The sequence below is a fragment of the Pelodiscus sinensis genome, chromosome 22 (genome assembly GCF_052426305.1).
Source record: "Pelodiscus sinensis isolate ZL-2025 chromosome 22, ASM5242630v1, whole genome shotgun sequence".
Classification (NCBI taxonomy): Eukaryota; Metazoa; Chordata; order Testudines; family Trionychidae; genus Pelodiscus; species Pelodiscus sinensis.
In genome coordinates, this window is record NC_143073.1 from 15,851,131 (window position 1) to 15,871,976 (window position 20,846).

General features: G+C 51.7%; 1 protein-coding gene across 1 annotated transcript; it reads left to right on the forward strand.

Annotated features, from left to right (window-relative positions):
• The first annotated feature begins 182 nt into the window (after positions 1 to 182).
• Positions 183 to 19,261, forward strand: DVL2 (dishevelled segment polarity protein 2). Its single transcript, XM_075907048.1, has 15 exons — positions 183 to 592; positions 3,471 to 3,540; positions 3,851 to 3,996; positions 5,042 to 5,151; positions 5,373 to 5,505; positions 6,309 to 6,399; positions 6,495 to 6,564; positions 6,941 to 7,080; positions 7,469 to 7,545; positions 9,177 to 9,244; positions 9,775 to 9,909; positions 10,565 to 10,696; positions 10,883 to 11,059; positions 11,622 to 11,846; positions 12,187 to 19,261. The coding sequence occupies exons 1-15, from the start codon at positions 417 to 419 to the stop codon at positions 12,669 to 12,671; spliced, it is 2,235 nt and encodes a 744-aa protein (XP_075763163.1). The 5' UTR covers positions 183 to 416; the 3' UTR covers positions 12,672 to 19,261.
• Positions 19,262 to 20,846: the final 1,585 nt, after the last annotated feature.

Sequence of the window (20,846 nt, forward strand, 5' to 3'; positions counted from 1 at the left end):
CTTCCTCCGCTCTGGCCCCGCCCCGCCAGGGCGGTCCCCTCACTGCTCTGCAGCTCCCCCCCGTCGTAACGGCAGCCTACAGCTGCGCGAGCGAGGCGTGTTCACGTCAGCCCGCTGCGTGCGACGGCAGGCTGAGCGCGACGGAAGCACCCCCCCCATACAGCCCTCCCACCTTAGGCGTCATCTCCGTCACGTGACGGGGGAAGGAAAAGGCGTCCCCTTAGGCCCGCGCGCGCGTCGCGGCTCTGACGCCCGCACGCTGTGCGTGGCGGCGGCCCGTGGGTAGCGTCAGGAGCCGCGAGTGGAGACTACAGCAGCGGGAGGGGTGCGTCGTGTGCGCCGCCGCTGCCACTGCGCAGGGTTGATTCGCTCCCGTCTGGCTCTGTCTGCGCAGGGGCGCGGGTCCCGGCCGTACCATGGCGGCGGGGGGAGCAGGCGAGACCAAAGTGATCTACCACCTGGACGAGGAGGAGACTCCGTACCTGGTGAAGATCCCGGTGCCCGCCGAGCGCATCACGTTGGGCCACGTCAAGGCGGCGCTCAGCCGGCCCGGCGCCAAGTACTTCTTCAAGAGCATGGACCAGGACTTCGGGTGCGGGACCCAGGCGTCCGGAGAGCCCCCTCTCCTGGGGGGGGCTATACGTCTGGGGAGCTCCGCCCCTTTCTCGGGGGGGGCAGGCGTCCGGGGAGCCCCGCCCTCTTACTCCCTTTTTTGGGGGGTGTCTCTGGGGGAGTCCCGCCCCCTTCGGGTGGGGGCAGGCGTCTGGGGAATCCCTTTCCGGGCGGGGGGGGTAAGTGTTGGGGTGTCCCGCCTTCTCCCTCACCTTCCCCTGGGGCACCTCCTGTCTCACACCTCTGCTTGTGTGGGGAGCAAATCACCGCTGTGCCTGGGGACCCCTGTCCAGGACTTCCCCTTCTCCTCGGTCCTCACAGGTGTCTCAGCCGTGGGGAGGGATCTCGGCTGCCCCCACCCCACCCAATACAGGTATAGGATAGCATGGCGGGGGGGTGTCGTCCATAGATGAGCTGTATCTGGACCACCCAGTGCTCTCGATTGGACCCCACAATCTTTATTTCAATTACTATTGTGAAGATGGTTATGCTTTTAATTTTCTCCTTGACCAAAAATAATTGACTACACTGTTGAGTGGGTATGGGATGGTTTTAAATATCCATAAAGGCCACTTCATGGTTAATACGATTACGCAGTGGAGCTGGAAAAGAGAAGACGATGTCAGGATGGTGGTGTAAATTGATACACTCCCAACTAAAAAGTATTATCAGTAACGTCAACTAGGCACTGGCGTGGGCACCATAAGAACCCACAGTGGGTTTGGCCACCCATAAATAGTGGGGGCTGAATAACAATGTTGATTAATTGTAATTCAAAATTGTCATTAACATATGCAAGTGTCAAGGCTTGACACTTCTGTATAAATGCACAGTACCACCCCTGTCTTGAGCTGTGACTAAAGTAGTTGTGGGGATAAGTGCTATTTAGCTTTGAGGTTATAATGGACAGCATAAATGGTAAATAATGCAATATGAGGTACTGAATTATATGTACATGCAAATATGGTATAAATAGGATTGGTAAAATGTGATTATTTTGTGTAATTATTTTAAAGTCCAACCTATAACTCCTGCACTCCATCTCCCTGCACTCCACCTCCCTGCCCACTAGAAGCATCAGTGGGGAGAAGTGCTGGTGGAAACTGGCTTTTAAGCTGGCTTCCCCCAACACTGGCTCCTGTTCTCCCACCACCACCACCCTGTTGCCTCTCATACAGAGGCAGCAATGGGGTTTGGGGAGCGAGTAGTTGAGTACTCACTACCTGATAGGCATAAGCTTATCGGGTAATTGACTACTTGCTTGCATCCTTTGTATAATTTGTTAATCATGTGGTCGACAAACATTTTGTTGGTTACACGATTAATCAGTTGGGGTTAGTATTGCAGGCACTCAGTCACGGCTGGAGCTGGATCCCAGCAAGTACCCCGCTGTGGCTCTGCACTAGAAGAACTTTCAAAGCCAGCAGGCAGGCATGTTGCCTCAGGTCTGGCTTGCGCCAGGTCCAGCAGCTACCCCTGCTGCAACTCTGCATAGAAAGGATTTTCAGAGCTAGCGGGCAGGCATGCTGGCAGTCCTGGCTTGCGCCATGTCCTTCAGCACCCCTTCTTCAGCTTTGCATAGAAAGGGCAATGTGGGGGGTTGCATGTAGTGAGGCTTACTGATTAACCAGTTAACTTTTTACATCCCTAGTTAATGCAGCCCAAAAATGATGTGTGTTTGTTTTGTTTTTTTTAGGGGGTTGGGTGGTTGGTGGGTTTTTTTGGCAACAATATCAGTTATACATTTGGACTTATTGGTCACTAAGAACACTGAAAGTACAGACATTGGATTATAAAGGAAAGTCATTATAATAGTTAAAATAGATACAGAATTGAAATAGTCTTGAAAATAGAAGTTCCATAGAATTTTTAACAGAATGAATAGCTAAAAAAATGGAAAGCGTAAATCTTTTTATTCATCGAGGGTATGTCTATGCTTGCACCCTCTTTCGAGAGAGGGATGCAAATGAAGACATTCGAAATTGCAAGTGAAGCCGGGATTTAAATATCTTGTGCTTCGTTTGCATATTTGCATTATGGCACTATTTTGAAATAACAGCATCTGTTATTTTGAAATAGTGCTACAATGTGGTTATTTCGAGAGAAAACCCTTCTCGAAATAACTGGTAAACCTCATTGTATGAGGAATAAGGGTTATTTCAGGAGAAGGGTTTTCTCTCGAAATAACTGCGTCTTAACAGTGTCTGTTATTTCGAATAGCGCCATAACGCAAATATGCAAATGAAGCACAGGATAGTTAAATCCCGGCTTCATTTGCAATTTCAAAAGTCTTCATTTGCATCCCGCTCTCAAAAGGGGGTGCAAGTGCAGACATACCCTTGTGAGCAATTCTAAATTCACTTTCCTACTGTTTAAAACATTTACCCCAACTTGTGGTAATCTGAATTTGAGCTACTCATGTATGCTGATTAAAATAACCAGACCCATCAGAGGATGGTAAATCCTTTGGTGGTATTTTCCATGCCCCTCAAAATTGTTCGTAACGATTTGAACTCCGATGTCTTGGCTGAATTTCCAGCCAAGTTTATTCCATTGAGCTTTTCTAAATTTCCTCTGCATATCCATGAGTGTTATTGTAATTATTTGTATGCTTCAGGTTCCAGGGCCTGAGATCTCATTGTGCTAGGCGCTGTACAAACAGAACAGTCCTTTAAATTGTTGTGTGATGTCTGTTAAATGGCTCTAGTGCCCCACCCCAGAGGCAGCTGCATCTCTACACCAAGTGAGGGATCTCTGTATAAACAGCCAGTTCTGTACCCAGAGGTGGCAGCATCTCTGCACTAGGCGAGGGATGCCTGGATACACTGCTGCTCTAACCTGTTCCCATTTCTCAATAGGGTTGTCAAAGAGGAGATTTCAGATGACAATGCAAAGCTGCCATGTTTCAACGGGAGAGTCGTTTCATGGGTATGAATGTGTGGGTTGTTCTCCTCATTAGAGGAAGTTGAGTTGTAGAACTCCCCAGCACTGATTAAGCTCGTGTGGGTCTATTTAGCCCAGAATCCTGCCCCCCTTCCCCGGTGAGGTCTGTGGGGCTATTTAGCTTGGTATCCCACCTGCTTCTTCTTCCCCCTCCCCGCCTCCGTCCTCCACAGTATGGTCATTTCCCTCACACAAATTAGACTATCCCCAGGAAGGGGAAAATGGTGTTTCTGGCTCAGGAATCATGGTTCAGTCCAAGGTTCCTCACATATCCGTATTCCCCCACCCTCCAAAGCTGGTGTCTTCGGAGACCCCCCAGCCCGAGCCAGTGCTGACACCTGCAGAGACCCGACCGGAGTCCTCACCCCCACCACCTCCCCTACCTCCACTGCCTGTGGAGAGGACCAGTGGCATTGGTGACTCCCGGCCCCCTTCTTTCCAGTGAGTATCAATGAGAGAAAAAAATCACAGTACTCAGTACTGGGTGGTGGAAGTGTCCACATGCAATACTGAGGGGTTGTTTAAATCTATGAGGTGGAGGAGTCTAACTGCTAGTATGGTGCGGGGGAGGGGGGTAATTAAACCTTATGCATTGGGGAGTGGAAGAGCCCAATTGGCAGTAATGGGAAGAGTCTACCTGCAGTACTGGCGAGAGAATTAAGTCCCGTGTATTAAAGGAGTGGGGGAGGTAGAAGAGCTCACCTGGGAGACTGGTGTTGACTTGCCAGTATGGGGGGTTAAATCCTGTGCATTGAGTGGTGGAAGAGCACACTTGCATTACTGAGGGGGTGAAAGAGTCCACCTGCCAGCACTGGGGTTGAAGGGAGAAAATCCTCAGCGGGGGAGGGTGAAACAAGGGTAGAAGAGTCCACCCGCCATAAGTAGGAGTGGAGCGGTAGGATCCAGTTGCCAGTAATAGGGAACCACTCCTCTCCAGGGGAGGGGTGGAAGGGTCCACGTGCCAGTATGGGGTGGGGAGTGGAGCATAATCCTGCGTAACCACTAGTAGGGAGGTGAAATCCCATTTAATTGATTAACTGGTTAAATGCGATGGTTAACTGATTAAAGGTTGGGGGGTGGCGCGTAGTCAGGATGAAGTGGCCTTCCTGCCTGCAACAAGCCCTAGCATATCATGAACAGGGGCTGCTCCGGCAGTCCGCGGCCCCTGTTTGAGGTGGGCCACACAGGGCTGAAGTAGCCCTCTGTGCGCGGTGGGTGAGGAGCTGCTCCAGCTCCCATCAGTTAGGCAGAACTGGTAAGCATCACACATTAAGGTTAACCGGTTAGCTTTTCACATCGCTAGACCCATTTGCAATAGGTCAGATTGGAAGAGTCCACTGATTAAGCAGAGGAGGTTTAAGGGGCCATCTGCAAGTTGCGGAGGAGAGGGAGAGTCCTCAAATGGAAGGTGGAAGGGACCATCTGCTCCTGTTTGGAGGGATGGCAGCCATGGACCTCAAGTGTAACCAGCTGTGGATCTTTATAGCCCCAATGTCTCGGGCAGCCGGGAGAATCTGGACCACGAGACGGAGACGGAATCAGTCGTATCGCTTCGGAGGGAGAGGCCGCGGCGCCGGGAGAGCACAGAGCATGGTGGTGAGAGGCCCCAAACCAGCCAGGACTCCTGGGTTCTCTCCCTGTCTCTGGAAAGGCAGTGGGAGCTGGGAGCCAGGACTTCTGGGTTCTCTCCCTGGCTCGGGGGGGAGTGGGGGCTGGTGGCTTACAGGGGGGGGGGGCTGGGAACCAGGGCGCCTGGGTTCTGTCCCCAGCTCTAGGAGGGCAGTGGGACCATCACTCAGTCTCCTGACTCTGCCCAGGTGGGCACCGACTAAACGGGCAGTCGCGGCTGCAGCGGCACCTGGCTGGGTATGAGAGCTCATCCACCCTCCTGACCAGCGAGATTGAGACCACCAGCCTGTGTGACTCCGATGACGACGACACCATGAGCAGGTCGGGTCAGGGGAGGGGAAGGAGCATGTGTGGGGCATGAGATACAAATCCATGGATATCCCTGATGGAGGGATGAATTCCTGGATGGAATTGAGGAGCACCCCTAGTTGGAGCAGGAGAAGGGGTAAATTAGCAGAGTTCCCCTGGTGGAGGGAAGGAAGTTGGGGGTGTCATTCTAGTGGATGGGAGAGATAGGGGTAGAGTAATTTAGTTGGGTGCTGCTAGTTGGGAGCCAAGGATTGGAAGGTTCCCATCATGGTGGGGGATTGGGAGACAGGGTAATCCATAGGGGCATGAAAGATAAACTGGTAAGCATCACTCTTAATGGGTGATGCTTACCAGTTCTGGTTATCTGATGGAGGCTAGAGTAGCTTCCCACCTGCTACAGACAGGGGCTGCTTGGGGTATCAGGAGCAGCCCCTGTCTGTGGCAGCCCAGGCACATCACAGGCAGGGACTGCTCCAGCCCAGCTGTGGGGAGGAGAAAGGGATGCTCCAGCCCATTGGTTAACCAGTTAAACTGGTTAAATGTAAAGTTTATCAATTTAAATGGGATTTTACATCCCTAGTTAACCCACTGGAGTGCTGCTGGTGCAGGGCAGGAAATTGAGGAGTCCCCATGGTGCAAAGAACTTAAGATGGGCTCAGGGTGGAACAGACCTGCTGGGAGGCAGGGCTGGAAGATATGATCCTAGGAGGAAGTAGTTAGAAGCAGCCAACTCTCCTCTCCCCCTGCCTCTGGCAGGCTTAAGAGCCTTCTCCCTTGCAGTCCCAGCTATGACCTTTGTTACCCTCTCACCAAAGGTTCAGCAGCTCCACAGAGCAGAGCAGTGCCTCCCGACTCCTGAAACGCCACCGGAGACGGCGGAAGCAGCGTCCGCCACGCCTGGAGCGGGTAAGGGTCCAGCCCCATTCCAGGCAGGAGGGAGATGGGATGTGGGGGTTATTGCTTGTGGCACACTGACTACCGTACTCCCACCTCTGTTTCAGACGTCTTCCTTCAGCAGTGTCACTGACTCCACCATGTCGCTCAACATCATCACGGTGACACTCAACATGGGTAAGTGATGGGGGGAGGACAGAGGGCCGTGGTCCATGGCTGAAGGAACTGGGTAAGGGCTGGGGGGGAAACCAGGCTGGCTGGGGCGTGGGATTAGGAGGGCAGAGCTGGGAGGATAGGGCCCAGTGACAGAGGTGGGGGGCAGAGGCTAGGGTGGAGCAGGGATAAGATCCTTGGTGGAGGGAGTTGCGGTTAGGTTGGGGGCAGGAGAGGGGATAAGGGCTGTAGCTGTGGGGGCAGGACAGGGGAGGGGAGGTGGGGAATGAGGGGAAGATTCCAAGTAAGTTTGGGAGAGTGATGGGGGACTAAGTGGAAGAGTCCAAGAAGAGGTGGAATCTCCCTTGTCAATCCCACCCTCCCGTTTTTCTCTGGGCAGAGAAGTACAACTTCCTGGGCATCTCCATTGTTGGGCAGAGCAATGAACGGGGGGATGGTGGCATCTACATCGGCTCCATCATGAAGGGGGGTGCTGTGGCAGCTGACGGTCGTATCGAGCCAGGGGACATGCTGCTCCAGGTGAGGTGCCCCCTCTTATTCCGGTCGCCTTACTCTAACCTCCAGACTCCCTGCTCTAATTAACCAGTCTCAATTCCCCTCCCAGAGCCAGCAAGAGAATCCAGGAGTCTTGTCTCCCAGTCCCCCCTGCTCTAACCCATAAGCCCCCAGTTTCCTCCTAGAGCCAGGTAGAGAGCCTAGGACTCCAGATTCCCAGCAACCCTCAAGTTTCCTGCTCTAACTATCCAGTTTCCACTCTCACCAGGAGTCCTGGTTCCCTGCCCTCCCTGCTCTAACCCACCAGCTTCCACCCCCCTGCTGGACCCAGAACCAAACCCAGGCATCTGGGCTCCCCTGTACTCCTGCCTAGGAAAGGGTCAGCTCTGTTTGGATTGCGCTTTCTCCACAGGTGAACGACATTAACTTTGAGAACATGAGCAATGACGATGCTGTCAGAGTCCTGAGGGAGATTGTCCACAAGCCAGGGTGAGTGTGTGTGTGTGTGGGGGGGGGAACTTGCCCTACATATGAGTGCAGGAGTGGGGGTGGTGAGACCCAGGACCTGTGTTCCCTCTAAGCTGTGGAACAGCACAGCTTCACGAGTGATTTATCAGCCCTGCCTACTCAGTCAGCTCCATGGAACCCTGAGCCTCTGACTGGGCGGAGCTGATTAATACCCTGTGAAGCTGTGCTACTGCGCAGTTTAGAGGAAACGCTGTCCAGGACCTAAGTTCCCTCTAAGCTGCTTGACTTTGCAGCTATTTTCTGAGCCCCGCTCAGAGATTCAAAACTCCCGCACAGGCTGGGAGCTCAGCTGATCCTGGGGGGCAGGGCATCTGTAAGCAGCAACTAAACTCAGCTGCTGTGTGCTGAACTGAAGAGCTCCCAGAGCAGATAAGCAGGCAAGATATGGACGGAATAAGTGTCGGGGAGCCGGGGGGGACTGAGTGAGTAATTAATTAATTGGCTTGAGGAAAGTCAGAAGTGAGGGGAGTTTGGAGAGTCCTGTCTGGCCAAGGAGAGAGAAGGGCAGAAACCCACCAGTTTCTTCAGCCCTCCTGGGCTGGGAAGGGGGAAGTAAGGGGCTGACTGCATAGAGTAGGTGGGGGTAAACGGGGGGTGGTTGGCACTGGCATCTGTGCAATGAGGTGAAGGCAGGGGGCAGTTTGTTTGGGGTGTCCTGACTCACTTGCTGCAGGCTGTATGGGGAGTTTGTGTGCCCAGAGCACATTTGCATAATGATATTTCAAACTAAATTTACATAGGTGTTAATGACTTAAAAGAATATTTTTTCTTAACAGATTTTTTTTCAAAGTGTTGCAGATATCTAAAACTCTGAACTTAATGTTTTTTTTTAAATCCGGTGTTACAATTTATCATGTATTAATTTAGTATGGCGTTAGGGCCAGTTCTTTTCTATGTGGTAGAGTTGTGGCTCTTGTGAGTCAGAAGTAGCAAGTACTAAGTGTGATGCTAGTTGTTTTGTAGGCTGAAACCTTATTTGCAAGCTCTTTGAAACTTGCATCTGTCTACAAACCCTGAAGCAATGTGTTAGTTTGTTCTGGGATTTCTACTCTTCCTTGAGTGGAAGAAAGCTAATTCCTTATCTTTGTACAGCACCTTTGTAGTCACAGCAACTACACACAGGTGTCTTTTTTAATATATTTTCTTTCACACATATGGACTGCTTAAAATGTGTGTGAGATTAATGTTTGTTTTGGTAGTGCACATCCACACACATACGTTGCATATAAGAAAATTCAACCTTTCCAAGGATATAAAATGTTAAAGGGAACACTGCCCATGACTCTTGATAGTCAAGGGCCATGTCAGCGGTCCATTACAAGGTCACTTGTTGGTGGAAGGGCCTAACCTAAGATTGCCTGGCAGGGTATTATCCCAGGAAACGGGAATGGTAAAAGATCTAAGTCAGGTCCTAGGGGAGCTCTACGGGGCCAGTCCCTTGATGTCTTGCCTTAAAACCACTGTGAGGACAAAAGGGAGCTACATCTCAGCATTGGGCGAGTGATCCCTGTGTAGCCAGCTGCTCTGCCCCAGATGTGGCTACATTGCAGGACTGGGAGGATGTTAATGTTCTCATCCATCCTTTCTTGCAGCCCAATCGTGCTGACAGTGGCCAAGTGCTGGGACCCGTCTCCTCAGGGGTACTTTACGCTGCCCAGGAGTAAGTATTGATGCCTGAAAACCATGACATGCCAGCTCTTTACACCTGTGTCTTCCCCTGGTCTGGGAGCTTGGGGGTGAATGGGTTGCTGCCTCTGAAGTTTGCAGGTCTCTGTCACACGGTGCAGCCATCATCTCTGGGGGTCCCTAGCCCTTGGGGTGGCAGTATCTTCCCAAGTTTAGCTGTGGTGAGCTGATGGTGTGGGAACAGAATTGGGGGAGATAATGAGAGAACTGGGGATGTGTGGAGTCCTTCTCTGCCTGGTCCCCCTAAGGGGTATCCCACCTCTGTGGATGGGTGCAGCATGGGGCTGCCTCAGTAGCACTCCGTCTCTGAGTTACATGTCACATGGGGGACATGTTGAATTCCGGAGGCAATGGGGGTGCTCGCACCATGCTCCCATCTCTAGGAGCTGTATGTATCCAGAGTGATGCTGGGTTTGGGGATGTTGCAGGATGCGATGGGGGGACATGAGCGGGGGAGGGCACTTGCTTTCAAAAGCCAATACACCCTTTCCTCCATGCTCCCAGATGAACCCATCCAACCCATCGACCCAGCTGCCTGGGTCTCCCACTCAGCCGCCTTGACCGGCGCCTTCGCAGCCTACCCCGGGAGCAGCTCCATGAGCACCATCACCTCCGGAAGTTCTGTTGCTGAGACTGAGCGTGAGTATCAGCACCCGCTAGCGGGGACAGGCTCCTGCCCCTCTGAGCCAGCCAGACCCTGCCTTAGGGCCGAGTGGGAGATGGCACCCCCTAGCAGGGATAGGCTACGTGGCCCATTCCCCACTCTCCTGAACCAAGGTATGTCTGCACTGCAGACTTTTTTTGGAAAAACAGCCGTTTTTCCAAAAAAACTTCACTTACATCCACACTACAATCATGTTATTTTGGGAAAAAAATCAAAAGAACAGAGGGTTTTTTTCGACATGGGTAAACCTCTTTTTACAAGGAAGAAGCCTTTTTCCAAAAGAGCTCTTTTTACAAGGAAGAGAGGTTTTTTTGCAAGAAGAGGAAAGGGGGGGGGAAGCACAGGTGCTCTGGTGGCCACTCCGTCCATAGTAATCACAGCTTACATGTGAGATAGCGTCCACACTGAATGGACGCTATCTTTTGAAAAAGCAGATCGCTTTTTTGATGCACTTTTGCTGTGAGAATGTTCTATTTTGGAAGAAGTTTTTTTCAGAAGGTCTCTTCTGGAAAAGCTTCTTCCGAAAGAAGCCTGCAGTCTAGACATAGCCCCAGGCAGTCCCTGCCTTGGGCCTGGGTGCAAGCCAGAGTGCGTTCCCAAAGTCCTCATTGGTGGCTCCTTTCTCCACAGGTTTTGATGACTTCAATCTGTCGGTCCACACAGACATGGCGTCCGTCACCAAGGCCATGGCCTCCCCCGAGTCGGGGCTGGAGGTCCGTGACCGCATGTGGCTAAAAATCACCATTCCCAACGCCTTCCTCGGTACGTGTTGGGCGTGTCAGCCACTGGGACGTGCCACTCAGCCAGGCTGAGGAGCAGTGTCAAAAGGTCACATGGGGGCCAACTCTGCCTGCCAAGGGAGAGCACCCCCTTCTGAGCCCCTACCTGACTCCTACTTGCCAGGGGAGAGCACCCCCTAGCAATTGCTAACCCTGTTCCCACCCCCAGGCTCGGATGTTGTGGACTGGTTGTATCACCACGTTGAGGGCTTCCAGGATCGGCGTGAGGCACGGAAATATGCCAGCAACCTGCTGAAGGCCGGCTTCATCCGGCATACTGTGAACAAGATCACCTTCTCTGAACAGTGCTACTATGTCTTTGGGGACCTACGTGGCTGTGAGAACTGTGAGCCACCCCTCCTCCCCCTCACTTGCCCATAGTCCTGGGGACTGAGCCAGCAGACTGGAGTTCCAGGCTGGGGTGCCTGCTAAGAAATGAGGGGCCTGTCCTGATTTTTGGTGGGGGATGCTGAGCTCACCAGATTAAGCATCAGATTGGGGTGCTTAAATGGGAAGATCCCCTATTACTTGCTGCTGTCTCTCCTGGCTTGGGATGTCAGTCCCAGCACACCCAGGTAGTAGGTTCTGATCACCCTTCACTGTAGCCCCATGTCTCTGGGATCAGTGATGGAGCTGGAAGGGAAGGACAGGAGCCAGGACTCCCTGGGTTCTTTTCTCAGCTCCTTTCCCAACAAGATCATCAGACCACTGGCCTGGGGTGGGATGGATCTGATGCTGCCTAGAGGAGAGAGGCCCTGTGCCCCATTCCCTCTCCGCCCCGAGTCTGCCAGTCTCTGCCCTGGTGCCAGGTGGAAGCCAGCGCCCTCTGGAGGGGATAGGCCCCTGTACCCTTACTGGGGAGGAATGCAGTTGGTCTGTATGACTGACTCTTCTGCTTTTCCTTCCAGACATGGCCAACCTGTCCCTCAACGACAATGACGGCTCAAGTGGGGCATCGGACCAGGACACTCTGGCCCCTCTCCCACTGCCTGGGGCCACACCCTGGCCTCTAATGCCCACCTTTTCCTATCAGTACCCAGCCCCACACCCTTACAGCAGCCAGCCCCCGCCCTACCATGAGCTCTCCTCCTACAGTTATGGCATGGGCAGTGCCGGCAGCCAGCACAGCGAGGGTGAGTGACTATGCAATCACCCAGATACCTGGGTTCTATCCTCTGGCAGGGGACAAGGATGGGGGTGGGAGGGGTGTAGTAGGTTAGAGCAGGGGGACTAGGAGCCAGGACTTCTACACTCTCTCCCTGGCTGTGGGAGGGAAGCAGGGGGCTGGTTGTTAAAGCTGGGGAGGCTGGGAGCCAGGACTCCTGAGTTCTCTCTACAGTTCTGTGAGGAGAGGTGGGGGGCTGGTGTGTTGCAAGAGGACTTGGGATGCCAGGATTCACTCTGTGACAGGGCAGGAGGGGGTACTTGCTGAGGATTTTAGGGTTCCTAATCTCTGCCCTGGTCTTGTTGCAGGGAGCCGGAGCAGTGGGTCGAACCGTAGCGATGGTGGTGGTGGGAGCCGGGGGAAGGCCAAGGATGAGAAGGGGGCCCCTGAGTCCAAGTCGGGAAGCGGCAGTGAATCGGAGTACTCAACTCGCAGCAGCCTGCGGCGGGCGGAGCCAGGGGCCGTGGTTGGTGGAGGAGGCTCCACCCCTGCAGTGGGTGGGTCTGAGGCAGGTGGAGCTCCCCAGCGCAGCCACCACAGCCTGGTCAGCAGCATGCGCTCCCACCACTCCCTCCACTCCTATGGGCCCCCTGGCATGCCCCTACCCTACAACCCCATGATGGTTATGATGATGCCCCCAGCTCCTCCTAGTGCCAGTCCTGCCTCTGTGCAGCCCCCTGGTGCCCCCCCAGTACGTGACCTGGCTTCAGTGCCCCCTGAGCTCACCGCCAGCCGCCAGTCCTTCCACATGGCCATGGGAAACCCTAGCGAATTCTTCGTTGATGTCATGTGACCTCCTGCCTGCTGATGGTTGACGCAGTCTTCACCTTATGTGACATCCGCTGTCAGAAGCTGTGTGACCAACCCATGTCCATGTGACACAATTGGTAGTTGCCTTGATGTCATGTGACTGACCTCCTGGCCATGTGACTTCCCCGAGATCATGTGACCTCCACTCATGGAGCCATTGAATACCAAGCGATCACTCCAGCCTTGTGTCGCAACTAGACTTTACCTTTGAGTATGTCATGTGATCCAGGCCACAAGCACCTCAACCTGATGTGACCTTCTGTGGAGCCTTATGACATCATGGGATTGGCTTGGCGCCTTGAGATCATGTGATCTGCCATCCATATGCCTTCTAATGCCATGTGACCAACTAGTATCACGTGACTCCATCCATACAGCCTGGGGGGGGGGGGTCATGTGGTGCAGCCTTGACCTTACCTGACCTCTAGCCATACTGCCTTCTGGGTTCATGTGACCCACTAGCCACTTCTTGTCCTATTATTCAACCTTTAGCATCCTCAGCATCACCTGATGTCCATCCACAGAGCCTTCTGGGGTCACGTGACTGACTACTTGGCCACCTATGGTCACTAGGAGAGAACCTGGATATCACATGAGCAAAACACTACCATCAGGTTCCCTGTGATCATGTAACACCCCCCATTCTTGACATTGACCAAGTCTTCCACTGTCATGACCATTTGTGGTCCATGTAACTAGTCTTCCTATGCACTAGCTGCCTTGATTTTACATGACCAACACATAGTCAGGTGACAGATTTCCCAAGCCACCTGACTGCCTTTTCGCATCCTCAATTGCCATCTTTTGTCATGTGATAACCGTCCTGCGTCATAGGGCCATGCCTTTCTTAATGTCACATGACTCGGCCCTGTGATCACATGACCCACCCTGGTAAGCGAAGCTAGGTACTGTCCCCAAACATCCTCCCCCTGTTGGTACAGACCCCTTAGTACCACCCCCGTCTCATGACGGAGCACAGCACCGGTGTGGATGAAGTGACTAGATCTTTTATCCTTCCAAGAAGATCCTTTTTGTATAACTTTTTTATTATCGATTTTAAAAAACACGTTTTTGAGACATTTTTATAAATGTTCTTTGTATTAAAAATGGACAGTTTTTGAAAGGTCATTTTCACTATTCTCCCCCTCCCAAACCTACATAATTGGGGGTCTGAAATGGGAGTGTTCCTCCCCCAACCCCCATGTAACTCATGGTCTCAGCCTCTCCATCAGACTCAATTACTACCTCCCACAACACTTTCCTTCTGATGATCCCCTCCTTGCAGTTGGGAGGCACCTCTTCCCTCCTACACACCCTGCTGACATTAGGGTGCTTAGTGGGAGTTGTAAAAGGGAAGGAAAGACCATGCTCTGGGATAGTTTGTGGGCTGTTCCTGATTCACCCTGTTTGCTTGGGGTACTCCGAGTTGGCCCAGATCACCCCCAAGGGGTGGCCATTCTATTCCCTCAACACATAGCCTAGGTACAGTGAACAAAGCTGAGGGATCCCCTTTTTCCTCTTGTCCTTACAAATGGGTGGAGGTGCCCCACTTTTTCCAACCTCCCACATGCACTACCTACCACTCATAACTGGGGCTTGGGGATCCTCATTTCTCTAGTTCCCCACATTGGGTACATACCCCCATAAATAGGGCTGGGGGTGCCACATTTCTTTAGTAGCACCCCCAACCTCTGGGGGGGGGCACCATGGTAGCAGAATCCTATTTTGAATAATGTATTTATTTTTTAGCTCTGTGTATGGGGGGGGGAAGTATTAAATAAAAACAAAAATAAAGCAAACAGCTCAAAAAAGAAACAGGGCGGCTTCTGAACTGCTTGGTTGGCCAGTAGTCCAGTTATGGCCCTACTTGGTCTTAGCTGGTGGCAGTCACCCTGTTGTCTGTGCACCTGTTTTTACTGGAGTTCGCGCCACAATCAACAGATGGGGAAACTGAGGCAGAAAGTGGCACTGCAACTTGCTCAAGGGCTATGTTACAGGCTCCTTTAGGCCACCCCAAGGCAAGCAACTTGGGAACAGAGCCCCAGGACTTAGGGTGCAAACACCATAGCCTTGAGATGGGAACACTGCCCTCTGGGGGCTTCCCCATGGATTTTTGGTCCAAGGCTGGGGCTTGGGTTCAGACCCTCAGAGGTATTTCAGGGCCTGACTCCCCTTTCGGGATCTGGGACTTTGTATTTCATGAGCTGGGTCTAAGGTATTATGGAAGCCTAGGAGGGAGACTACAGGGCTGTGTCTAGACTGGCATGATTTTGCGCAAAAGCGGCTGCTTTTGTGCAAAATCTTGCCGCCTGTCTACACTGGCCGCGAGTATTTGAGCAAGAACACTGACTTTGTAATGTACAAAATCAGTGGTTCTTGCGCAAATAGTCTGATGCTCCCGCTCAGGGATAAGCCTTCTTGCGCAAGAGGCCAGTATAGACAGCAACGTTAATTTCTTGCACAAGAAAGCCCAATGGCTAAAATGGTCATCAGAGCTTTCTTGTGCAAGAGAGCGTCTACACTGGCACGGATGCTTTTGCGCAAAAGCAAATCTTTTGCGCAAAGGCACATGCTAGTATAGACTCTTGCGCAAATACTTTTAATGGAAAAGTTTTTCCGTTAAAAGTATTTGCGCAAAATCATGCCCATCTAGATGCAGCCTAGGTGATTACCTTTTGGCCCAGTGGAGAGGGGAAAGAGAGTAGTAGGTTAGAACAGGGGAGGCTGGGAGTCAGACTCTAGGATTCTCTCCCCAGCTTTGAGAGGAGAATGGGGTCTAGTTAAGGTTGCCAGATGGTTTCAACAAAAATACTGGACACACTTGACATTACATCACAATCTACATTACATCTTATTTAGAAAATACCAGATATATTTTCTGAATTTGTTTCCCAAACAGAGAGCTCAAATACTGGACTGTCTGGTTCAAAACCGAACACCTGGCAACCCTAGGTGTAGTGGTTAGGGAAGAGGGCCCTTGGAGCCAGAACTACTGTGCTGTATTGTATCCTTAAGTTTCTGGGGGCTAGTAGGTTTGAGGCTGGGAGCCAGGATGCCTGTGTTTCAAAGGGGGGCGGGGCTGTTAATACCAGCTGCGTTGCTGGCCCATTGACTCCAGGGGAGCTATGGGGTTCAGGAGCTGCTGGCAGGCAATTCAAGGACTTTTATGCTTGCTGGGGCTCCTGTCTCCCAGAGGGGTAGGATTGATGGGGGCTCAGTTTATACGGTGATACAATGGGAACAAGTTGCCTTCAGGCATGCTTTAAAGTCTAAAACAATTGCAGGAGGCAGCCATGTTCCCTGAAGGAAGCCTGCCTTCAGGCCTAGAGAAAGCAAGGGGAAGACACAGCCATTTTAGATAAGGGCAGCTTGACTCCTCTTTCTCCTCCTCATTTGTAGAAACAATTTCAGGAATCAACTAGAGAGAGAATCTGCAGAACTAACCTTCATATTGCAAATTTGATACTATCTCTCACAGCCTGAACAAAGACGTGAACAGTATAGACCATAATTAGGGTTGCCAGGTGTCCTGTATATCGAACGGGACAGTCTGGTATTTTCGCCTTCTGTCCGGTAAAGAAATATAAAATGTCCGGTATTTTCTGCTTTTCCTGTTTCAGCGCCCGATGGACATGCGGTAGCAGTGGGGGAAGTGGCAGGGGAGCGGCCCCGCAATTCAAGGGGCCACGACTGGATTTCACTGGCCCGCAGTTTTTTCCCCCCTCTCTCAACAAAATATTCCCAGCAGTGGGGCTTTTTTGGGGGGAGGGAGGGGCCTGGTATTTTTGGTGAAACCATCTGGCAACCCTAACCATAATATTGGACACCTAAATGACATCAAAAGCTAAGTATCAGGCACATACAGCCTACTCGATTAGCCTCATTTAGCGCACACAGTTTTAAGTGACAGGTTTTTCCATTTCTCCTCCCCCTCTCCCCTCATTCTGCTTTCTTTATATTTCAAACTCTGTGCCCCTTGTTCCATATTTATCATCTGAAGAAGTAGGTTGTGTCCACAAAAGCTCATAACGCTAGGTATATTTGTTAGTCTCTAAGGGTGTGTCTAGACTACAGCGTTTTGTCGACAAAAGTGGACTTTTGTCGACAAAACTATACCCGCGTCCACGCTGCCTTTGAGTTATGTCGACATAACGTCGACAAAACTCAGTAGTTTTGTAGACAGCTGTAAACCTCATTCTACGAGGAATAATGCCTTTTGTTGACAGAGTTCTGTCGATAGAAGGCATTATTGCATCTACACTGTCCTTTGCGTCCACACTGTTATGTCGACAAAGCGGCTTGGTTTGTCAGCAGAACTGGCTGTAGTCTAGACGCGCTTTGTCGACAGTATCTGTCGACAAAACTTCTGTTGACAAAACCCTGTAGTCTGTAGTCCTTCCTTCCACGAGGCATACAGCTAGTTCGGATAGGAAGCCTAATCCAAACTAGCTAGTCTGTGCCGCGTGTAGCCGCGCGGCACGAGGTCTGACCTAGCTGGCATTTAAAAATGGCACCGGCCGGCTTTATGCAAATGAAGCCTGGGAAATTCAAATCCTGGGCTTCATTTGCAACTCCGTATGACTACATTACCCCCCCTAGTTCGAACTAGGGGGGTAGTGTAGATATACCCTATGATACTACAGGATCATTGTTCTTTTTTAAATTTTTAGGTGAGGGCCCTTTGGCTTCTGCCCCTTTCCCTAATGCTGTGGTCACCAACCCGTCGATCATGATTGACTGGTTGATCGGGAGGGCTCAACCAGTTGATCGCAAGGCATTCGGGGCCCCCCCCATTTCTCCCCACCCCCAAGAAGCCCCACTACCTATCTCCAGTGATAGTGAAGGTAGTGCCGGCTTCCTGCAGGATAGAAGGAAGTCCAGCAGCCGTGCGCCACTTCTGGGGTTTCAGGAAGTGCTCTGGCTGCTCCCCCTCCCTCAAACAGCTGGCGCAGTGCCAGACCGAGGTCTGTGGTGCACCTGCTGCGTGGAGTGGGGAAGGGAGGTAGGAGTCCCCAGAGGAGGCACGTGCTGGGGCTTCCCTTCTCTGGAAGAGGAGGCAGGGGAGTAGTCTTGGAAGGAAGCACGTGCCAGGGCTTCCCTCCTCTGGGGGGGAAGGAGGAGTCCTGGGAGGAGGCACATGCTGGGGCTTCCTTCCTCAGCTGCGAGGGGCGGAGGGGGGAGGAGTCCCCGGAGCAGGCACGCGCTGGAGCTTCTCTCCTCTGCAGGAGAGGGGGAGGAGTCCCAGGGCTTCCCTCCACTGTGACGGGTGGAGTCCCGGGAGGAGGCATGTGCGGGGCTTCCCTCCTCTGTGGGGGGAGGGGATAGGAGTTCCGGGGGCAGGCACATGCTGGGGACTCCCTGCCCCCACTGGCACCCTCCCCCAGCACCCCTGGCACCCTGCCCCAGCACCTACTAGCACCCTGTTCCCTGCTCCCACTGGCATCCTGTCCCCTGCCGCAGAACCCCGATTCCTGCCCCAACACCCACTGGCACCCTGTCCCCGCCCCAGCACCCTGTCACCTGCCCCCACTGGCATCCTGTCCCCTGCCCCAGCACCCACTAGCACCTTTCCCCAGAACCATGTCCCTGCTCCCATCAGGACAGTTGGGGCCACATTAGTGAGGCTTGGTGGGGGGGAGGGGGTGGTTGGAGGAGTCATTTTTTTGCATCTCACTTGTGTGGCCGCAACTGACTTTTCTGTGACATTAAGAGAGTGTCCTTTCTGGTTAAAATGGTCTATCCAGCTATGTAGACACTCTTCTCAAACCCTTCGTAACCAATACCCCCAGCTATCTCCGAGACACTACTGACTTCCTAAGGAAACTACAAAACATCGATAACCTCCCCAATAATACCATCCTTGCCACCATGGATGTAGAAGCTCTATATACCAACATCCCACATGAAGACGGATTACAAGCAATTAGAAACACTATCCCAGAGGACACCACTGCCAACCTGATAGCAGACCTATGTAACTTTGTTCTCACCCACAATTATTTCCAGTTTGAGAACAACTTATACCTCCAGATCAGCGGCACAGCCATGGGTACACGCATGGCCCCACAGTATGCTAACATCTTTATGGCTGACCTAGAACAACGTTTCCTCAACTCCCGTCCCCTTTCACCCCTCCTCTACCTACGGTACATCGATGACATCTTTATGATCTGGACGCATGGCCAAGAAACACTGGAGATATTCCACAGAGATTTCAACAACCTACACCCCACCATCAACCTCAGCTTGGACCATTCTACACGAGAGATCCACTTCCTGGACACCACTGTACAAATCAACAATGGAAAATTAGACACCACTCTCTACAAAAAACCCACCAACTCATACAGTTACCTACATGCATCCAGCTCCCATCCAGAACACACCACACGATCCATCGTCTATAGCCAAGCCCTTTGATACAACCGCATCTGCTCTAATCCCACTGACAGAGACCAGAAGCTTCAGGATCTCTACCAAGCATTTATAAATCTCAACTACCCACCCAGAGAAATAAAAAAGCAAATTGAAAGAGCCAGACGAATACCTAGAAACCATCTACTTCAAGACAGACCCAAGAAAACCAACAATAGAACACCACTTGTCATCACCTACAACCCCCAACTTAAACCTGTCCAACACATTATCAATAAACTACAGCCTATATTGGAACAGGATACCATACTCAAAGAGGCTCTGGGAGACAGACCCATAATCTCCTATAGACAACCACCTAACCTCAAGATGATTCTTACCAACCACCACAGGACATACTACACTAATACCAACCCTGGTACCTTCCCTTGCAACAAACCCCGTTGCCAGCTTTGTCCACATATTCATTCTGCTGATACCATTATTGGACCTAACCAAGTGAGTTATAAGATCAAGAACACATATTCCTGCGCATCCAGAAATATAATCTATGCTATCATGTGCCGAAAGTGTCCGTCTGCTATGTACATTGGACAAACATCTCAGACACTTTGCCAAAGGATTAATGCCCACAAAACAGATATCAGACAAGATCACAAAGAGAAAACAGTTTCTTGCCATTTTAACCAGAAAGGACACTCTCTCAATGACTTAACCACCTGCATTCTGCTACAAAGACCTTTTACATCTGCACTTGAAAGGGAATCCTCTGAACTGTCATTCATGTTAAAATTCGACACTTTCCAACAAGGACTTAACAAACATTTGAACTATCTCACCCATTACCAAGATAGTTTCCCCAATTATCACCTCTAATACCATTAACTCACAAACATCCCACTCTCCCTACCTCTAATATCATCAATTCACAGACACTTACCTTCCTTCCTCTCTCTCCCCCCCCCCCCCCCCGCATCCCCCTCCTGTTCTGCAATGTGATTTGTCCTTTTCATATTTGTTCATTTTTTTAATTGTATCCTTTGGTATATATGGTTGTGACTACTTTCTTCCACTATTTGATCTGAGGAAGTGGGTCTGGCCCACGAAAGCTCATCATCTAATAAACCATCTTGTTAGTCTTTAAAGTGCTACATTGTCCTGCATTTTGCTTCAACTACCCCAGACTAACACGGCTACATTTCTATCACTTGTCTTGTTCTGACATTTAAAAAGTGATCTTGGGCGTAAAAGGGTTGGAGACCACTGCCCTAATGGGAGGTGGCCATTTTAGGTAAGGGCAGCCTGACAAGTATACTAATAGCAGGGAGGCGTGGCAGTCATTTTAGGGGAGGGCAGGCTGGCTTCAGATCCCTTAAGAGTAATGGGAGCTGGCGGCCATTTTGCCTAAGGGCAGCCTGGTCTATGGCTCATTGAGTTCAAAGGGCGGGGGGTGGGGGGGAGAGTATAATCAGGTCCCCAGCCCTGGTGGTCACAGCACAGATGGAGACCAGCAGTCTGCTCTGCCATGTACATGTACATCTTGGGGGCTAACTTGCATGAATTTAAAATAAAATTTGCATACAAGTCAGGGAGAGCAGGAGGTACGTGGGGCGCGTGGAAACCCCTCGAAGGCAGGGCTGTGAGCGAGGAGGTGGGACTAGGACGTAGGGGGATCCCTGCGTGTGATGGGGCTGTGCGCGTGGGGATTCCACGGGGGTGATGCTGGTGTGTCCCTCATGACGTCAACCGTCCCCCCCCCGAACTGCATTTCCCAGGGTTCCCC

Excerpts from the sequence above, each read along its gene's own strand:
- DVL2 (XM_075907048.1), top strand. The coding sequence starts at position 417 with ATGGCGGCGGGGGGAGCAGGCGAGACCAAAGTGATCTACCACCTGGAC. Across the intron at positions 593-3,470 it reads AGCATGGACCAGGACTTCGG|GGTTGTCAAAGAGGAGATTT; the intron begins GTGCGGGACCCA and ends ATTTCTCAATAG. Across the intron at positions 6,565-6,940 it reads CACGGTGACACTCAACATGG|AGAAGTACAACTTCCTGGGC; the intron begins GTAAGTGATGGG and ends TTCTCTGGGCAG.